At 42.5% G+C, this 20,490-nt stretch overlaps 1 protein-coding gene across 6 annotated transcripts in view; it reads left to right on the top strand.

The window, feature by feature from the left end:
• The window catches only part of UNC13B (unc-13 homolog B), a gene marked incomplete at its 5' end in the record, with an annotated part of 380,494 nt that overhangs the window by 276,312 nt on the left and 83,692 nt on the right, over positions 1-20,490 (top strand). For all 6 annotated transcript variants that reach the window (XM_084628800.1, XM_084628798.1, XM_084628797.1 and 3 more), the window contains 6 exons: positions 34-184; positions 1,518-1,586; positions 13,214-13,303; positions 15,010-15,144; positions 17,149-17,282; positions 18,242-18,327. In XM_084628800.1, the coding sequence (XP_084484926.1) occupies positions 34-184; positions 1,518-1,586; positions 13,214-13,303; positions 15,010-15,144; positions 17,149-17,282; positions 18,242-18,327 (665 nt within the window). The remainder of the gene's footprint in view (positions 1-33; positions 185-1,517; positions 1,587-13,213; positions 13,304-15,009; positions 15,145-17,148; positions 17,283-18,241; positions 18,328-20,490) is intronic.

The raw sequence follows: 20,490 nt of genomic DNA, 5'->3' as shown, positions 1-20,490 counted from the left end.
TCTCCATAACTGACCTTGCTTATGCTGTTCCAGGCACTTTGCATGTCTGTCCTCCAAGTACATGTGTCCAGGAGTGCCAGCTGTGATGAGCACCTTACTGGCCAACATCAATGCCTACTATGCACACACGACTGCATCTACAAACGTGTCTGCTTCTGACCGCTTTGCCGCCTCAAACTTTGGGGTATGTTTCAGTGTTAACTGTCCTGCTATGCTACTGTTACAGTTTTACTTGCTTGGTTTGCTTATGGCTTTCGTGGACGTTAAAGTGAATCACTAGGAGCATTATATCCTTGGATGGTGCAGTGGGACTCTTCTGTATGAGGAATTAACACAACTGATGTGGTCTTGGTCATCGGTACTAGATACTAATCAGTATAATGCATTGTGATGCTTGCATTCTGTGCTCCAGTAACACCAGAATACAAATGGTGTGGAAATGAGCAAACTGTATTGAACGCTGCGTGAGGTACTGTAGATAATGTATACCGTGGGATGTGATGGTTTCAGAACTTAAATTAGCAACTTCTTTAAAAGTCTGTCTCCAAACAGCTGCTGCACTTGATGTTTGTGTATCTCAGGTTCTACTCTGTTGTGGGGGGAACTCAATACTGATTTATTAAGACATGGATTGTACTGTCCAGTCCCCACTGCCCTCCTGTTAAATTGTTTTCCCTGTAATATGCAGTAGAGCTTGGGTTTTTTAAGATTGTCAGAATGGGGTTTGGGACAAGCCACGCTCTGTTACGGGGGAGAGCACATCTGACTGAAGGGGAGATTGCTTCTGTGCCGAACCAGCACCCGCCAGAGGTTGGGCCCCAAGTAAGGCAGAGACTGGAGCTGGACAAAAAATTTTAAATGCACGTTTCAAGCAGTGAAACGATTCACAATTTCAGGTCAACCTGATCATTTTGGTCACCCCCCCACACACATACCCCACATCCCCCTCCCCCCCAAAAACAAACATTTGTTTTGAATTGACATTTTGTTTTGAAAAGGTTTCAAATGAAATGAAATGTTGGCAGTTTTTTGTTCGGCAAGAAAAAAACAAAATCGAAAATCTAACTTACAAGAGCTAGGGCTCGTATCACTGGTTGGAACCTGTTTGGGAATAAGTCTTTCTTTTAAATGTGATCATTATGTACCTGCAACCATGCAGATCAATAGCTGGAATTCATACATCAGTTTCAATAAGTTTATTTGTGGTCTTGTATTCTCTCTATACTTGAATGGTACATATATCTCCTTTAAGTGATGAAGGGGAATTTTCCTGACCCTTCTAATGTTATACTGAAATTACTATTACATCAAGTTTAGGAGTAAATTCAGAGACCTGAAGCAAATATTATCTTTCCTCCAAGTTTGCACAATAGAATAAATCCATTAAACTTCCTCCCACTCTTCTGTGATCCAGCGCTAGTTCTTGGGCAGCACTCTCGTTATTGGGAGTGTTGATTAGGTCTAATTTCCTGTGATGGAGAATGAGGTTATTTACTATATTTTTTCCCGACCAACAGAAAGAAAGGTTTGTTAAACTGCTGGACCAGCTGCACAATTCACTCCGTATCGACCTCTCCATGTATAGGGTAAGTGCCTATAAATGGTGTATTTTCAGGCTCTCTTGTGTAGAGCATGGATTTTCTCCAGTGAATCTCCCTATTTTGGGCATTTTTGTGACATATGGAATCACTGTCACGCACTAATTCTTCAGATACACAATTAAACCATTCCCCTTCTTGTATGTTCACCACCTCAAGCCCTTTGATCAGCACTTGGAAATAGTCTGAGGGTTGAGAACTGTGCTGACTTTTGCTACTCTCCCAACATACTGTCAGAATAAACTAGTCCCTTTGAGTTAAATACCAGCAGTAACCCCAAGTGGCCTGTTTGAAGGACATACCTACAAAATAAGAGCTGCTCTGTGTCACAACCTGGCCCAGTCTCTGTTGGGAGTGGACCCAGCAACTGTGTCCCATGTGCTTCCAAGCCTACTGGGGCTGGCCAGAGTTTGGTCAGGGTTCCAGCTTTGGATCTGTAAGGGCACTCCCAGGTTCAGTCTCCTTGTCTGAGCCCTTCCTTGGGACATGGGACTCTCCGTTGAAGCCACCCCAGACCCTGGAACAAGTCCCTCAGACCACCCAAGCCTCTAGTTGCATAGCTATGATCCATGAAAGTTCCCTCTAGGTTGTGGGCACTCTGGTTTCTAGTTTAACCCCTTCAGGGAAACAAGAAACACAGGTTTAGCAAAGGGATTTACTAATCACAGTCAATTTACTCTTAAAAAGCACTAAAGTTAAAGATCTTTGAAAAATAACAAAATTCGTGAGATGCACCGATCCCCCATAGCCTGATCTCATCCCGTCTGTGAGTCTTAGGTCTTGTCAGCATTTCAGACTAAGCAGATTCCCTCCTGCCTTCTCTGTCTCCAGCCATCACTTCGTGTAGGTGGCAATGAATGGCCACCCTTTTCATGCAATCTCTCTCTCTCTCTCTCTTTTTGCCATGTGCTCAGCTGAAAAGCTTGTCTCTTCCTTCCAGCCTCTGTGTAGAAAATCCATTGTTCCCTGGGGTTGGGCCAGAAGTTGAGAGAATCAAAATTGTTGGCCCCAGATTGCTCTATGATTGCTTCTGCTCAATAGTCCCTGAACAAGATGTCAACCACCTTTCCTGGTCAGAATAGCCATTCAGGATATATCAGAATAGATTTGCCTTGGGCAAGGGCTACTCATGTTCAGCACAAGCAGAAAATGGATGTTACAATAGAAAACGGAGTTCACAATTCAATACAGAAATATCTCATTCTGTCATACTTTGCACTTAGCAGGGGAGGATACGGAGACTGAAATATACACAATCTATTATAACATAATTTGGGATGAATTTTCAGCCAGATCTTAATTGGTGCCGCATTTCTGATTTCACTATTCAACATATTGCATGTCTTTATTTGTGGCTAATCTGCGTTTGTTGCATGTGTACATGGCAGGGAAGGCTGGAAGGGTGACTGCAACCAATGTTGTTTAAAAAAAGATCTTTAGAAAAGCCTGTGTGTCTCAACCTTCAAGAAAAGCTGATTTCCAGTAATGTCCTGTGGTGCTTGGGGGTTGAATTGTAGTCTTTGTGTTCTGAGTGGAGAGAAATCTTTTGACAGCCACCCTGCGTGCACACAAGACACATTCTAATTCTGTTAGAAGTACCACTGGGAAGCATATAATTATAAATAGTAGAATGATACTCTTTATGATTGGGGGGAAAAGTTAATCCTTGGATAAGATGTTAGTTCATTCTGCCAAAAATAGTAATATAGTGTGAGCGCTGTGGCAAAATGTAATTAGGTCTGATTTGTAATGTCGAGAGTTGATTGCATAAATGGGTTCATAATTGATTATTCTTACAGAACAACTGATGTTCTTTCAAGGATAGCAAAAAGAAAAGGAGGACTTGTGGCACCTTAGAGACTAACCAATTTATTTGAGCATAAGCTTTCGTGAGCTACAGCTCACTTCATCGGATGCATACTGTGGAAAGTATAGAAGATCTTTTTATACACAAAGTATGAAAAAATGGGTGTTTACCACTACAAAAGGTTTTCTCTCCCCCTACCCCACTCTCCTGCTGGTAATAGCTTATCTAAAGTGATCTCTCTCCTTACAATGGGGTGGGGGGAGAGAAAACCTTTTGTAGTGGTAAACACCCATTTTTTCATGCTTTGTGTGTATAAAAAGATCTTCTATACTTTCCACAGTATGCATCCGATGAAGTGAGCTGTAGCTCACGAAAGCTTATGCTCAAATAAATTGGTTAGTCTCTAAGGTGCCACAAGTCCTCCTTTTCTTTTTGCGAATACAGACTAACACGGCTGTTACTCTGCAACCTTTCAAGGATAGCTCTGACGTAAGTCATCCTCTGACAATTAGGGGTTTTGAAGCATGTTATGTTGGCATGTAAAAAATAACAAGCATATTACATACAAGCCAGTTATTGCTTTCTGTTCATCTAACTCTCGCTTACTAGCTTACATAAGGCAGAAGAAAATGAGTCTAGTTTTTTGAGTGTGTCCTGTTTAAAAATCTTTGCCAGATGTTTTGCGCCATGAGTACCCCTTCAGTTCACAACACTAACCCAATGATTGTAACTAAATCTTGTCTTAGAGAAATTTTTGTTACTGGTGAGTGCTCCAAGCACAGGGGAGGGCATGCACATGTTAGCTTGAAAAGGGGGTTGCCTTCACAGGCTTATTCTTAGCTGTTCATGCAGCTCACGTTGAATCCTACCAACTTAAATTAGCTGCTTTGAATTAATACCTGAGTGCCCCATCTAGTGCCAGGAGATAACAGATTGGATCTCTCTGCAACTCCTCTGTTGTAATTATTTTGACGATCAATGCAGATATCAATAAGGTGTCTGGATGAGGTTGACTTCGCAGCAAAACCAATGAATGCATTATAAAGGATATTTCTATCCACTCTTCTGTTGTAACTGCATCCCACCCACCCTCTCGAGCATGTTGAGGGCTTGTCTACATGAACTTTCAGTTCGTGGCAAACTGGGGTGTAAATCTACTCCACATTACTCTACTGCACAATGCGAGTCCATGGGGACCCTGCTGCTGCGCATGTGTAGAGTTGTTCCTCAAGTGCTGGTGCCTATTTGTATTCCACTGTGGGTTGCTGGTGCTCTATGGGCGCCTGAGACCAGAAGATTTCTGCTAATCGTGTCCTCCAGTCTGTGCCTGTGCAGTTCTCCACGTGCTGTTTACTAAGGGTATAAAGTGGCCGTGTGGACCAACCGTATTTCCAATTTCCTTTTGCTACCTATGGTGTGTGTTGGAAAGCTCCAGTGTTCAGCAAATTCGCTTCCTTCCTAATTACCTGAAAATAGTTATAGAATAGTTTATAGATTAGTAGTTGAGAGTTAGTATAGTTGGGACTCTTCCCCCCCCATCTTCCTGTCTGTACTCTTCAAGGTGATTACTATGCCCAGTATGATGGGATGTTCACCCCATATTACCCTAGAAGGGGTTGATGGGGCTGAGAAGGCATCAATTAACCAGATAGGCCACCTATTTCTGCACAGCTGTAGCCTAAGTAACCCCTGAATGATGAAGGAGCCATCTGAGAAGGAACAGGTGGGACTAGGATAAAGCCAGGAATTTGGCAGCAGAAAAGGGCTGCAGTGAGGGATCCGGTAGCCCACTCTCTGGACATTAGAGAGGGAAGGAAGGAAACTGGTACTGAGAATTCCAACCAATTTGACTCTAACGGTGCAAACAGAGACCAGCCTTTGTTCCCCCTCTTCAGGGGACAAATTTACCACCCAGCAAATCCTCCTTGTCCTGCAAGTTGCTGAATCACCCATCCTTTCAGGCGCCGTTATCTCCACAGACATCGGTTTTTTTCCAAGTGGCTACATGGAGGTCTTTCTTCCCAGACTGTCTCCCAATCAGGGTATTGCTAAATCAACACTACCATTGGTACTTATGGACACCCATTCCCTGATACTGTAAACTAACAGAGGCGGCCAAGCAGCTGAGTCTGTCGGCACCATCCATGGAACAAGATCTTATCTTCTCATTTGATAGCATGAACATGGGTGAGAGAATGCTACGTCCCACAGTCCAGACAAGGTATCAAGAATCTCATGGGCTCCATAAAAGTCATACAAAAAATGGATTATCTTCCACATGAACTTAAGTACCCTATGCCTTGGGATGCACCTCAACCACCATTTGACCAATCCTGTTGGTCCTACTGGGTCCGTATACATGTTGCTCTGAATCGGTTTGTTTGAGATAGGACTCGCAGCATCACTCTCCTCACATAGAGGAAGCAGACCCTCCTCACGAGCTGACAGAAGAGAAGAATCCAGAGACACCTCCAGAACTGCTGGGTCAGTCAGGGTTCTCGTTCTCGTCCCTACATGAGGCAGTTATGCCTACCTCCTCTTCGCCTTCTGATGACATCAAGCAATATTAAGACCTGCTGAAGAGGGTTGTGGAGATGCTCCAAATCCCTTTAGAGGAAGTAATATCTGGCACAGCATGGGACCCAGTAAAATCTCATTGCCTATTAACCAAGCAGTATTGAAACCAGCAAAGGTGGTGTGGCACACATCAACCATGTGTGCCCCACCCTTAAGTGGGCAGAGAAAAAAAAACTTAGTCCCAGGCAAAGGGGTGGAATTTTTATTCACTCATCCAGTGCCTAAATCCTGGGTAGTCCAAGCAGCCTCAGAGAAAAGCCGAAAGCACCAGTTGAAATCTGCTCTTCCAATAAGGAAGCTAAGTCCTTGGACTTAGTTGGTAGAAAGGTCTTTTCCTTCACCAGCCAAAACCCCAGGGTAGCAAATTGTCAGGCACTTACGGCCAAGTACATCAAGTGAACTACAATAAATTGACAAACTTTTCAGATAAACTCCCCAAAGAGCTCCAGGGATAGTTTGAAGCTCTCATTGAGGAAGGAAAGCTGATTATGAGATCATCACTACAGACTACTCTCGACACAGCTGAAATGACCTCCTGATAAATGTCCACTGCAGTGGTTGTGATGAGAGCATTATTGCTTCGGTCATCCGAGTTCCTAAGAAAAGTCCAGTCTACTATTGAGGACTTAGCCTTTGAAGAGACCAATCTTTATAGGGAAAGGACAGATGAGTCCCTTCATTCATTAAAAGATTCTTGGGCAACCCTCCATTCTCTTGGGATTTATACACTAGCACCCAAGGAGAAGTTTCATAAATTGCAACCTTCTAGACAAAGTACAACTGCACAACTATTTGTCCATCACAGATCTTACAAACTCCCAAGGAAGCGTCAGAGGCTACAAAGATTCAGGCAGACTGTGTTTCCTGCTTCTATCATAGAATCATAGAATATCAGGGTTGGAAGGGACCTCAGGAGGTCATCTAGTCCAACCCCCTGCTCAAAGCAGGACCAATCCCAAACTAAATCATCCCAGCCAGGGCTTTGTCAAGCCTGACCTTAAACATATCTAAGGAAGGAGATTCCACCACCTCCCTAGGTAACGCATTCCAGTGTTTTACCACCCTCCTAGTGAAAATGTTTTTCCTAATATCCAACCTAAACTTCCCCCACTGCAACTTGAGACCATTACTCCTTGTTCTGTCATCAGCTACCACTATCCCCCAAACCCAGCAGTCAACAAGGAAACCATTTTGACGGGTCTGCCAAGAGCTGCGAACCAACTCTACTACCAAATTTTCCTTCCCTTAACCCATTTCTCCAACAACTGGCAAAGCAGCGCATTCAAGAAATGGGTGCTTTTTATCATCCATGTAGGATACACAATAGAATTTTTCTCTCCCTTTCGCCCTCCTTTATCCCTGATCCCTCTTCAGGGATCACTCTCATGAAGGAATGCTCTCTCAGGAAATAAGACTCCCATCTGCAACTGGAAGCCATGGAGCCTGTTTCTCTCCAATACCAATGAAAAGGGTTCTGTTCAAAATATTTCCTGGTCCCCAAGAAAAAGGGAGGGTGGAGACCTCTCTGAGATCTATGGCAACTCAGTGTCTGCATCTGAGCAATGCACTTTAGAATGGTAACTTTGGCAGCAGTAAATCCTATCATTGACCAAGGGAAACTGATTCACAGCTCTCAACGTGAAGGATGTCTTCTTCCACATAGATATCCAGCCTGCACATGGGAAATTTCTCATGTTCACCTTGGATTCTAACCGTGACCAGTACAAGGTTCTTCCCTTTGGCCTGACCACAGCTGCAAGGGTTTTCAAAAAGGTGATGGCAGTTGTGGCAGCTCACTTCCACTGCAAGGGAGTTTTGATTTTTCCATATCTCAGTGCTGGCTACTGATGGAGCGATCTCTCCAAGGAGTCCAATCAGCAACAGCGGCTCTCCTCAAGCTGCTGCTGTGATCACTGGGCATATCTTTAAATGAAGACAATTTAGTGTTAAATTCTACTGCCTGTGGGACAACTATCAGCACAATACTGAACTCCATCACAGCAAGCGCATACCTTCCAAGAGACAGATTTCTCACCATGAAAGCACCAGTCATGGGCTAGTCATGGAGATTTGGGCTACTACACAAACATCAGTTTGGGAGGGTCTTGCTTTCTTAGGGCATATGGCTGCCAGCGCTTATGTAACACCATTCACAAGGCTTCAACTTCATGTTTTCCGAGCCTGGCTCAAGACAGTATACATCCCAAATGGAGACAGCATAGAAGATCATTCCTCTGAATACAAAACTCACTAAACAGATGGGAAAGCAGCTATCGTGTATATGGAAGTCCCTTTCACTCCACCTCCACCAGAGAAGGAACTAATTATGGATGCCTCCCTGTTGGGCTGGGGCACTCACCTGGACAAATATACAGCACAGGATGCATGGACTCTTTGGGAGTCCAAGATACCAACTTTTGGAACTGTGAGCTGTCTGCAGATCTTGTGAAAGTTTCCTAACATATGTAGCAGTAAGTTATGGGCAAATACAGTTGGACAACATGTCAACAATATTCTGAATCAATAGACAAGGTGATGCGAGATCTGTGCATGGAAGTTGCCAATCTGTGGATCTAGTGCATCCCTCCCTGTGTCACTCTATCAGCAGTGCACTTCCCAGGATACACGCTATGCTTGCAGACAGTCTCTGCATCATCTTGTCCAAAGACCATGAATGGGAACTACGCAGCTCAGTAATAGAGCATATTCCACCAATGGGCATGTCCAATGTGCAACTTGTTTGCAACTCTGAAGAATTCAGAATGCAGGACCTACGCTCCATGGGTGCACAAGGTCAGGGCTCCCAGGGAGGTGCATTCCTCCGGACTTGGTCAGGAGCTTATGTATGTTTTTTCCACCCATCCCACTCTTCTGTCATGTGCTGAGAAAGATAAAACACAACGGGGCATCAGTTATCCTGATTGCTCCCAAATGGCCCCCAATAGTTTGGTACCCCAGCATTCTCCAGATGTCAGTGTTACCTCTCATAACCATTCAATCCTTCCCTTCTTCCCAGACCTATTAACCCAGAACGAGGGCAAGGTACAGCACCATAACGCAGCCTCATTCAACTTCATGGCCTGGTTTTTGGATGGATGTGGAACATCATGTTCAGAGGCTGTTCAAACGATCTTCAACAGCAGCAGAAAGGAATCCACTAGAAAGTGTTATTCCGCAAAGTGGAGACAATTCACAGTCTGGTGTCAACAGCAACAATTAACCCCTGAGAATTCGGACATTCCCAACATTCTGGAATATCTATTTTCCCTTTAAGTCTCAGGGGTTTCCCCTTAGTTCCATTCGTGTTCACTTGGCCTGGAAAAGAGAATTAAATATTTAATTTTATTCAGCTAAGGTCCAGGCAATAGAAGGTGAAATGCCTAGGTACTCGGCTACTATGGCAATGGGCACAATATGTGAGAGGGAACTAGACTGGAGTTAAGACTGTGTTAAGGGACAAACTTTAAGGTTTGGCGCTACATCTCTTGATAACAGTTGACTTGATCACGGTCCATAATTATATGGGAAACAAAAATTTGATAATGGGCTCTTCAATCTAGCAGACAAAGCTTTAACACGATCCAATGGGTGGAAGTTGAAGTGAGAAACACTCAGACTGGAAATGTGGTGCACATTTTAGAAGTGAGGGTAATTAGCCATCAGAACAACTGACAAAAGGTTATTGTGGATTCTCTATCACTGGCAATTTTCAAATCAAGACTGGATGTTTCCATAAAAGATTTCCCTTAGTTCAAACAGGAAGTAATTCAGGGAATTCCTATGGCCTGAGTTTTGCACAACCTCAGATTAGATTATCAGAATGGTCCCGTCTGGCATTAGAGTCTGAGTCTTGGTAGCTGACATCTGGCTATGTGAGAGGATTGTAAATGGGATTCAGATCTTCTTTTCTATATCACTGGAAATCACAAATCCCACCACACCTGGCATCCTTATTGGCTGTCTCCAAAGAGCGGCCAAAAACTGAGCTGTGGGGAAAAACAAAGCCTTCTCAAGCAGTTAGCTTGAGATCAGGCTCCAGCCCAGAACTAGGTATGTTGTCAGGGGAAGGTGAGGAAGCATGCTCTGTTGCTGCTTATTCTGTACTTGTTCTATGGGGAAATAAAGGCCTTCTGGCCTGAAATGGAACCAGATCACTGGATTTTAAAATTAAAAGCTTGTAGAGCAGTTTTTAATTAAGGACAGATGCAGAGGAGTACATGGTTCAGACAGAGACATCCCTTAGGGGAGGATTTATTAAAGAGGCTCCTCTATATATAAAGAAGAGAGGACAGAAGTTGATAAAGTACAGGTAGGAACTGAAAAGAAAGTCAAATGAAAGAGTCCTAGTCAATTACATCACATGAAGCCAGAGCACTAAATATTGACAAAGTTTGTAAGTGCTTCTATATAAATGCAAGAAATATAAATACTAAGATGGGTGAACTGGAGTGCCTGGTGTTAAATGAGGATATCGATATAATAGGCATCACAGAAAATTGGTGGATTGATGATAATCAATAGGACACAGTAATACCAAGGTACAAAATATGCAGGAATGATGGAGTAGATCATACTGGTGAGGGTGTGGCTCTGTATGTGAAAGAAAGCATAGAGTCCAGTGTAGTAAAAATCTTAAATGACTCAAACTGTACTATAGAGACTCTCTGGATAGAAATTTCATGCATGACTAATAAGAGTAAAGCAGTAGGAATATATTACTGACCACCTCACCAGGATGGTGATTCTGAAATACTGAGGGAGATTAGAGAGACTAGAAAACCCAATAAAAATGGTGGATTTCATCTATCCCCATATTGACTGGGAAGATGTCACCTCAGGGTAGGTTGGAGAGAGAAAATTTCTAGACACCATCAATGACTGCTTCTGGGAGCAGCTAGTCCTGGAACCCACGAGGGGAGAGGCAATTCTTGATTTAGTCCTAAATGGAGCACAGGATCTGGTCCAAGGAGGTGAATAGAGCTGGACTGCTTGGTAATAGCGACCATGATGTAGTTAAATTTAACATCCTTGTTGGGGGGAGGAAATACCAAAGAAACCCACCACAGTAGCATCAAACTTCAAAAATGAGGAGGGACATTCAAACAAACAGTCACAAGCTGCATGGAAACTTTTAAAATACATCATAATAGAGGCTTCAACTAAATGTATACACCACATAAAAAATATGACGGAGACCAAAAAAAGACCCCTCCACTATGGCTAAACAGAGTAAAAGAGAAGGTTAGAGACAAAAAGACATCCTTTAAAAACTGGAAGTAAAATCCCACTGAGGAAAATAGAAGGGAGCATAAACTCAGGCAAGTCAAGTGTAAAAGTGTAATTAGGCAGGCCAAAAAAGAATTTAAATAGCAATTAATAAGACACTAAAACCAACATCAAAAATAAATTTAAGTACATTAGAAGCTGGACCAAACAACCAGTGGGGCCATTGGATAGCGGAGGTGCTATAGGAACACTCAAGGAAGACAAGGCTGTTGTAGAAAAGCTAAATGAATTCTTTGCATTGGTCTTCACTGCTGAGGATGCGAGGGAGATTCCTACACCTGAGCCATTCTTTTTAGGTGACACATCTTAGGAACTATCCCAGATTGAAGTGTCCAGTAGAGGAGGTTTTGGAACAAATTGATAAATTACACAGTAATAAGTCACCAGCATCAGTGGGTATTCACCCAAGAATTCTGAAGGAACTCGCATATGAAATTGCAGAACTTCTGTACTAGATTGCTGGAGGATGGCTAACGTAACACCAATTTTTTAAAAAGGCTCCAGAGGCGCTCTTTGGTTGAAACTTTAATAAAGAAGAGAATCCTACAAGGATCTCTACTGGGACCAGTGCTGTTCAACATATTCACAGATGATCTGGGAAAAGTGGGTAAACAGTGATGTGGCAAAATTTGCAGAGGATAGAAAATTACTCAAGATAGTTAAGTCCAAAGCACACTCTGAAGAGTTACAACGGGATCTCATAAAACTGGGTGAATGGGCAACAAAATGGCAGATGAAATTCAGCGTTGATGAATGCAAATAATGCACATTGGGAAAAAATCATACCAACTATAAATACAAAATGGTGGGGTCTAAACCAGCTGTTACCATTCAAGAAAGATCTTGGAGTCATCATGGATAGTTCTTTGAAAACATCTGCTCAATGTGCAGTGGCAGTCAAAAAAGCTAACATTGCTAGGACCTATTTGAATAGGGATAGATATTAATACAGAAAATATCATAATGATGCTATATACATCCATGGTACACCCACACCTGGAATACAGCATGCAGTTCTGGTCACTCAGTCTCAAAACAGATATATTAGAGTTGGAAAAAGTACAGAGAAGGGCAACAAAAATTAAGGTTATGGAACAGTTTCCATATGAGGAATTCAGAGTAGCAGCCGTGTTAGTCTGTATCCGCAAAAAGAAAAGGAGGACTTGTGGCACCTTAGAGACTAAATTTGTTTCTCTAAGGTGCCACAAGTCCTCCTGTTCTACATACGAGGAATGTTGCAGAAGACTGGAACTGTTCAACTTAGAAAAGAGATCACCCCTTCACATAACACAAGGCCAGTGGTCACCCAATGCAATTGGGATGCAGCAGGTTGAAAGCAAACATAAGAAAGTACTTCACGCAATGCAGTCAATCTATGGAACTCGTTGCCAGGGGATGTTGTGAAGGCCAAAACTATAATTGGGTTAAAAAAATAATTAGATCAGTTCCTGGAGGACAGGTCCAACAATGGCTATTAGCCAAGATGGTCAGGGACACAACCCCATTTTCTGGGCGTTCCTAAGTGTGTCACTGCCAGAAGCTGCAACTGGACGACAGGGGATGGATCATTCGATAATTGCCCTGTTCTGTTCATTCCCTGTGAATCATCGAGCACCCACCACTATTGGGAGTCAGGATATTGGGCTGGATGGACCATTGGTCTGACTCCGTGTGGCTGTTCTTATGACTATCAGTCTGCTACCTTTCATGAACACTAAATTCACATGAAGAACTTTTTAATTAAACAGATGAACTCTTGCAGTGAAAAGGTCTTACCTTGTTCAATGTGAAGACCTTTATTTACTGAGCATGGTTTTGAGTGATAGAAGCTCCTGGGCTCGATACGTTTCCAAGGGTTTTTAACATGTTTATTCTGAATGGGCGGGAGAGTTTGTGTGGACGTCTGATTGCTCTTTCAGGTGTGGCTTCACTTTTATGCCAACAGAACAATTTCCCAGCCAGCAGCCCTGAGCGGTTACAGGACTTGAAATCCACAGTGGACTTGCTGACCAGCATCACGTTTTTCAGAATGAAGGTGAGGATTCATCACAGCGATAATATTCCAGTGTGTGTGTGTCATTGTCCTATACTATTCAGAGAAAAGCCTGCTTACTGCAATGAAGAACTAACCCGTTATTCTCCAAAGCCAAACCCTTTTCTGCGTGGAAATGACTAGTCGCAGGCAACAGCAATCTTGTGCTGCCCACGTAGTAAACGTAAACATTCTTATCAGTGTCACAACTTAATACTCCTAACTCTGATGCAAAATAAATACTTTTCATCATCAGTAATCACAAAATCCTTCTGACAAAGAAACATACAATTTATCTGTACCCAGGTAGGATATGTAATTTTACCATTTATTGACTTATAAACTTTTCCTGTAAAACTACATTTCCAGCCGTATCAATAAACAACAATTAAGTCTGTACAAAAACTTCTATGGTCTGATAAATATATTAAGCAATAATATTTCTCATTTAACTGTATCTCTCAAAAGGAAATATATACTGAAATTAAGATAACGCAAATAATTACTTGATTAATAGAGAGTCATGGCTCACAGGTAAGGTCATTGTGCAATAATGAAATGTCTTTTTTGTGCTTATATTTGTTTTTTATGAGGGCAGCATAAGATTTGATATCTTTAATTATTCATTGCCTTGTTTTTAAATGCTTGGTTTCCGAAGATGATGTGATGGATGAGAACACTGTTGTCACTTAGCCATCTTCACCTTTTTTTTTAAATGAGTTTTCATTCATGGCATTTCAAAATGTGCTTTATCAAGTCTGACTGTAAGTTCTTCAGGCAAGGAACGTGTTTTATCTCTTATGAAAAAGCACCAGATAAACTAACTAAATGTCGTCTTATAGCGTGTGCTGCATTTGAAAGTCCCCATAATCCATACAAGATTTCTGTAAAATGCTAAAATTGTTCCCAAACTCTGCTTTCTACTTAGAACGGTTAGAAATTAAGAAAAAAACAAAACAAAAAAAAAAACAGGACCAAATGTAAAACCAAGTGTGTTTCAGGACATGGTCTTATCCCAAATCTGATGCTTGCAAAGCCTTTTAGAATAGATGTGCATTGTGAGTGTGAGGTAGAATAATAAGTATAAAGCAAAAAGAATGAGGGCTGCAAGAGGGAAAAGGCTGTACATGTCTGCACACTATTATTAATGGCTCTAATCCACATTTTAAAGTTGTTAACAAAGAGGTCAAATGAATTCCTGAATTAGAAGGCACCATTGTGGATTTTAAAAAATAACATGAGATGTTCTGGGAACTCTTGGCTGATCAAATGTCATGAGCTCTGATGGAGTCTTTCTCTGGACTGTCTTTTGCAGTGGGAGAGACTTTGATGTTTGTGTCCTGATTTCATGAAGTCCCTTGAACCTCACATAGCAGTACTGTGTGCCTTGCCCTTCTAACCTATGTTTCTAGATACAGCTGTCTAGTTTAGCTCCTTATCTGGACCCCATGACTGTAATATCGGAGTGCCTCACAATCTTTAATGCTGTTTATGCTTACAACATCCCTGTGAGGTAGGGTTGTGCTGTTATCCCTGTTTTGCAGGTGAGGAGCTGAGGCTCAGAGACACTAAGTGACTTGTTCAGGTTCATAGGTCACTGAGGCATCACAAGGAATTGAACCAGTCTCTCTCAAGTCCTGGGTTAAAGCCCTCTTCCTCTTATGACGCATGAGCAGTATCTCTTTAACTTTATTCCTGCTCCCTGCCAGGTTCAAGAGCTACAGAGCCCACCTCGAGCCAGCCAAGTAGTAAAGGACTGTGTGAAGGCCTGTCTCAACTCAACCTATGAATACATCTTCAACAATTGCCATGAACTGTATAGTCGCGAGTACCAGACAGATCCTGTGAGTAGATGGATAGATGTGCAAAAATCAAGGCTGAGTGGCTTGAGATAATGTTGTAAATGATATCTGAAGATAAACCAGCATAGACTAAATTTTGTGGCCTGTGATCTTCTGAATACTTCCCACAGTATTCTTGTCAGCAAGTTAAGGAAGTATGGGCTGGATGAATGCACTATAAGGTGGGTAGAAAGCTGGCTAGATTGTCGGGCTCAACGGGTAGTGATCAATGGCTCCATATCTAGTTGGCAGCCGGTATCAAGTGGAGTGCCCCAAGGGTCGGTCCTGGGGCCGGTTTTGTTCAATATCTTCATAAATGATCTGGAGGATGGTGTGGATTGCACTCTCAGCAAATTTGCGGATGATACTAAACTGGGAGGAGTGGTAGATACGCTGGAGGGGAGGGATAGGATACAGAAAGACCTAGACAAATTGGAGGATTGGGCCAAAAGAAATCTGATGAGGTTCAATAAGGACAAGTGCAGGGTCTTGCACTTAGGACGGAAGAACCCAATGCACAGCTACAGACTAGGGACCGAATGGCTAGGCAGCAGTTCTGCGGAAAAGGACCTAGGGGTGACAGTGGACGAGAAGCTGGATATGAGTCAGCAGTGTGCCCTTGTTGCCAAGAAGGCCAATGGCATTTTGGGATGTATAAGTAGGGGCATAGCGAGCAGATCGAGGGACGTGATCGTCCCCCTCTATTCGACATTGGTGAGGCCTCATCTGGAGTACTGTGTCCAGTTTTGGGCCCCACACTTCAAGAAGGATGTGGATAAATTGGAGAGAGTCCAGCGAAGGGCAACAAAAATGATTAGGGGTCTGGAACACATGAGTTATGAGGAGAGGCTGAGGGAGCTGGGATTGTTTAGCCTGCAGAAGAGAAGAATGAGGGGGGATTTGATAGCTGCTTTCAACTACCTGAAAGGGGGTTCCAAAGAGGATGGCTCTAGACTGTTCTCAATGGTAGCAGATGACAGAATGAGGAGTAATGGTCTCAAGTTGCAGTGGGGGAGGTTTAGATTGGATATTAGGAAAAACTTTTTCACTAAGAGGGTGGTGAAACACTGGAATGCGTTGCCTAGGGAGGTGGTGGAATCTCCTTCCTTAGAGGTTTTTAAGGTCAGGCGTGACAAAGCCCTGGCTGGGATGATTTAACTGGGAATTGGTCCTGCTTCGAGCAGGGGGTTGGACTAGATGACCTTCTGGGGTCCCTTCCAACCCTGATATTCTATGATTCTATGAATGCACATCAGCTGTAGCCAATTGATGAGCATTGATTGCGGTGAATGAAAGAGGATGATTGTTTTACTGTCACTAATTGCTTTAGAGATCATTTTCAAAAACCACAGATGTTTTATTCCATGATTGGAGCAGTCTATTGAAAGAGTAGATTTGATATAATGTTCATTCAGCAACAGCTAATTAGAACGCATAGTAAGCTAACAGAAGGAATAGGGTTTAAATTACATGAGTCTTCAGGCACAGAGTTCTATCTTGTTTTACTGAATCTAGTTTACCCCTTGCGTATCGTTCATGGTGGTTGGTGCAACTCTACACTATAGCTACATCGATCCAAATTGTTCCATTTACCGTAATGTGCAGATGGCATGAAGAGATGCATTGTTTGTCATTGTGGATAGATTAGTAAATATCTGTGATCCAATTAGAAGTGGTTAGAAATAGAAATAGTTAGAAATAGTTTAGGCAAGAAAGCACGTCATGAGATGTCCAGAAACAAGTCCCTGGTCCCAATGCAGTAAACAAGAAAGAAATGGGCATTTTAATACCAGAGTTACGCAAGGCTTGCCTTTTAGCAGCATAATCTGCGTTTTATGATATTTTGTGTTAGATCAGGTAGCTTGTCAAGACAGAGCCATAATATGGAAACTTCAGAAGAAAGTGGCAAAGGATGCAGCATGTGCAGTTCACAGGAAACCCGCAGGCCTGATAAGAAGTCATATTTGTTTAAATTCAGTATTCAGTTTCTCACGACTTCCTTTCCAGAACAAAAATCAGGACCTTCCTCCTGAGGAGCAAGGCCCCAGCATCAGGAACCTGGATTTCTGGCCTAAACTCATCACTCTCATAGTTTCCATTATAGAAGAAGATAAAAATTCATATACCCCTGTGCTGAACCAGTAAGAATCCTCCATGTTCTTTATGGCTAATACTAGAAGTAAACTCTTTGTCTATTGTGTTTTATTTGTGAAACTGTCTTCTATCTTTTCTGTTATTTGTGTATTTATAGAGAATACTTATCTTGTCTGTCTGTCTTTCTGTCTTATTTGTCTGTCTATATAAATAATTCTTTTTGATTGGGATGGAAGAGTTTCAAAAGGTTCAGTTTTGATGGAGTTCGAACCCATACACCTTGGTTATTACAATCCTGAACTCAGTGAGACACCTGAAAATGGGGTGAGAGTTGTTTTTTCTTGTACAGTTTTCTGGGATGCACTTTTCTAACACACATACTTGGTCCTGTGGTGGCAGCACTTTGTGCTGTGATTTAGGTGTGTCCATGTTTTATGCTGAACTGAGAAAGTTCAGTGGGTGGGGATGGCTTTGTTCAGGGCAAAAGGATCCACTTCTTCTCTTTGGGGAGGAAGATGTCAGATACTTTCCATTCAGCTGTCTCCAGCAACCCACCATGTTTCCTGCAGACAAAGGGGCAGATTACACATTCGGGATTTTGCAGGTGCACCTGCTTAGTGTTAGCCTGTTGGCAATGTTGCACACTAATCCCAACAGTGACAAGAAACCTAGTTTTGTAAGGGGAAAAGAAAAAAGGTATAAGAGGGATAAACATTTTGACATAATACTACAGAATTATAGTATGTAGCTACTTCTAGAGAACAGCCGTGCAATAGCTAGTCTTGTAGATTAAAAACATAGTTACAGTAGCAGGAATATTTTCAATCTGTTTAATCTATAGCACAGAGTCCAATTGGCACTTTCCAGATACCTGCCTTTTATCTTCACAGGATGAAGGAAATTTCTGTTGTGTTGAATCTTTCAGTAGATAGATTAGCTCAGAGCTGAATGAAAATGCCCCTTATTCTTAAACTATTAAAGCCTTATCTCTGTTTCCCCCATGCAGGTTTCCTCAGGAGCTCACTGTTGGGAAGGTCAGTGCTGAAGTCATGTGGAGCCTTTTTGCTCAGGATATGAAATATGCCATGGAAGGTAGGAGAATGTTGGGATTTCTCACTACTGTAGGCTCTTGCCCTGTAATTGCTAACTTTTTGTTCCTAGTCGATAGCATGTGAATAGCACTTAAGGAAAAGTCTGACAGGGTGATCGTTTTGTATAACCGTCTCAAGTAGTTTTCCAGTGCACATCAGAAATGCTGTAGGAAGTGGAAAGCTGGACCACACAGCATTTTAATCCCTAGAAAGCCTCAGTCATCAAAACCTCCAAACTGCAATCAAAAAAGTAAATGGAAACTGACAGTTAGCTTTCCCAAGCAAGTTGTACGAACTGCAGCAGGATTATCCTATTTCCTCTGCTTTTGACTGCTCACTTGATAACTTGCTGGACAGAGTTGCTTGGAGCGGAACTTGCAAACTTGTTTTTAAATTCCCATTAATTATCTGAAATATTTGCAATGGAAGCTACAGAAATGAAAACTGCACCGTGGTGGTGTCCTAGTGTAGTGTGAGGTTCTGCAGTGAGCAGCAGAAGTTCTTGAGAGGTTTCCCACAACCAACCATCTGGGAAATCCCTGCTTGTGCTAAATTCTCTGTGAACACTACCTCCTCTATGGTAACTAACCGCACAAGATGCCCAGACTTCACCCAGGAGCCTGAGAAGAGTTTTTTTTCTTTCTCTCTCTGTCTCTCTGTGTATATGTGTATGTATATGTGTATATATATATATATATATATATATATATATATATATATATATATATAAAAAAATAGAACAGACTTCAGCCATCCTCACCTGGAATATGATGGAGCTACAGCTTGTAGTGTGTGCTGATCTCAGCACACTACGGTCCATCTTCACTCAAGCAGACTGGTGTTGAAATCTACTCTTGGTATTAATCCTTGGGACATACAAGAATAGGAAGGTTCTGTCATTCCGTCTCCCAAAACTCCAGCACAAGTCTCTCTCCCTCAGTGAGTTAAGTGATGCAAAGGCAGGCAGGCAGATTATCCTTTTCAAACCTCTCAGTGTGAAGGCAGCTCAGTGTAAGAAACACCTAAGAGGCATTTGGTGGGCTCCTAGGAATCTGGTCTCCATCTTCAAATAGTCAAGGCAGACTCATCCATAGGAGTTTTATCATTCCCAGAAATGGGAGTTGTGCATACAGAGGCCAGGTCACTCCCAGAGCAGAGTCCTGTTATTTCCAGCACTCCTTTTCTTCTTAAAGTGTTAAAAGTTTACTGAATTTACCTTCTATAATATTTGGACCCAATCTTGCCAGATGTAGAGTGCATTCAACTTCCATTGCCCTATATCATCTGCATCTGATAATCTGTGTATGCTGTATTTATTGTTCCAACACCTCCAGTTGTTACGTTGTCACTATCAAAATGGCCCCCAAACCATTTGTTCTTTCTTTATCTGATTTCAGTGAGTTAGCACTAGTGGAACGGTGGACAGCCTGACAGAGGGAGGGGCTCGGACCTGTGCAAGCTTTCCTAACCAGCATCCTTCAAGTGTCAAGGCTCATTTAACTTGCAGCCCCTTGGTTATCAGTTGAAACCATAGGGGAAAAGATGCTGTTCCCTGGATCACTGCTGCACCTGGTCTTGTGTCTTTCCAGCCTGGAAGGGTGCTGCGAATGCCCACTTTATTTTCTGCTTTGTAGCCACATATAAATATACTGTGGCAGACTAATGCATGGCCACTTTATGTTGTCTCTGATAGTGTCTTCTCTCTCCACTGGTCCCTTCCTTGGCTCCTCTATTTACATCCTTTCTCTGGGTGTTCTCATTGGCTCACATGGTTTGAGCCACACTCTTGATGCTTGGTGATTCAGCTCCCTTCATCAAATCCCACATCTCTGATTGTCTTTGTCTTCCTCTATGTCTTGCCATCAGTTACACTTACCATGGCCAGCACTGAGCTCCTTGTCGTCCTTCCCATTCCCCCATTCTGTCACTGCTAACCACAACATCCTTCTCCTCCTTTCACCAAAGTGCAGCACCTAACTGCCATTTTTGACTCCTCCCTTAGCCCTCAAGCCCATTCAGTGGAGCCTGCGTGAATAAAAAATTTGTATCCGCATCCGAACTGTGTGCCTCAAAAACGGTCCATGGATATCCGCGGATTTGCAGAGCTCTACTGTTCAGGACGCAGGTGCTAACGTCATCTTCCTTGCTGGTCATTCTGAGCATA

The sequence above is a fragment of the Lepidochelys olivacea genome, assembly GCF_965140295.1.
Source record: "Lepidochelys olivacea isolate rLepOli2 genome assembly, chromosome: 5".
Lineage (NCBI taxonomy): Eukaryota > Metazoa > Chordata > Testudines > Cheloniidae > Lepidochelys > Lepidochelys olivacea.
Note: the sequence above shows the minus strand (reverse complement) of the source record. Positions and strands in the feature narration are given on the sequence as shown.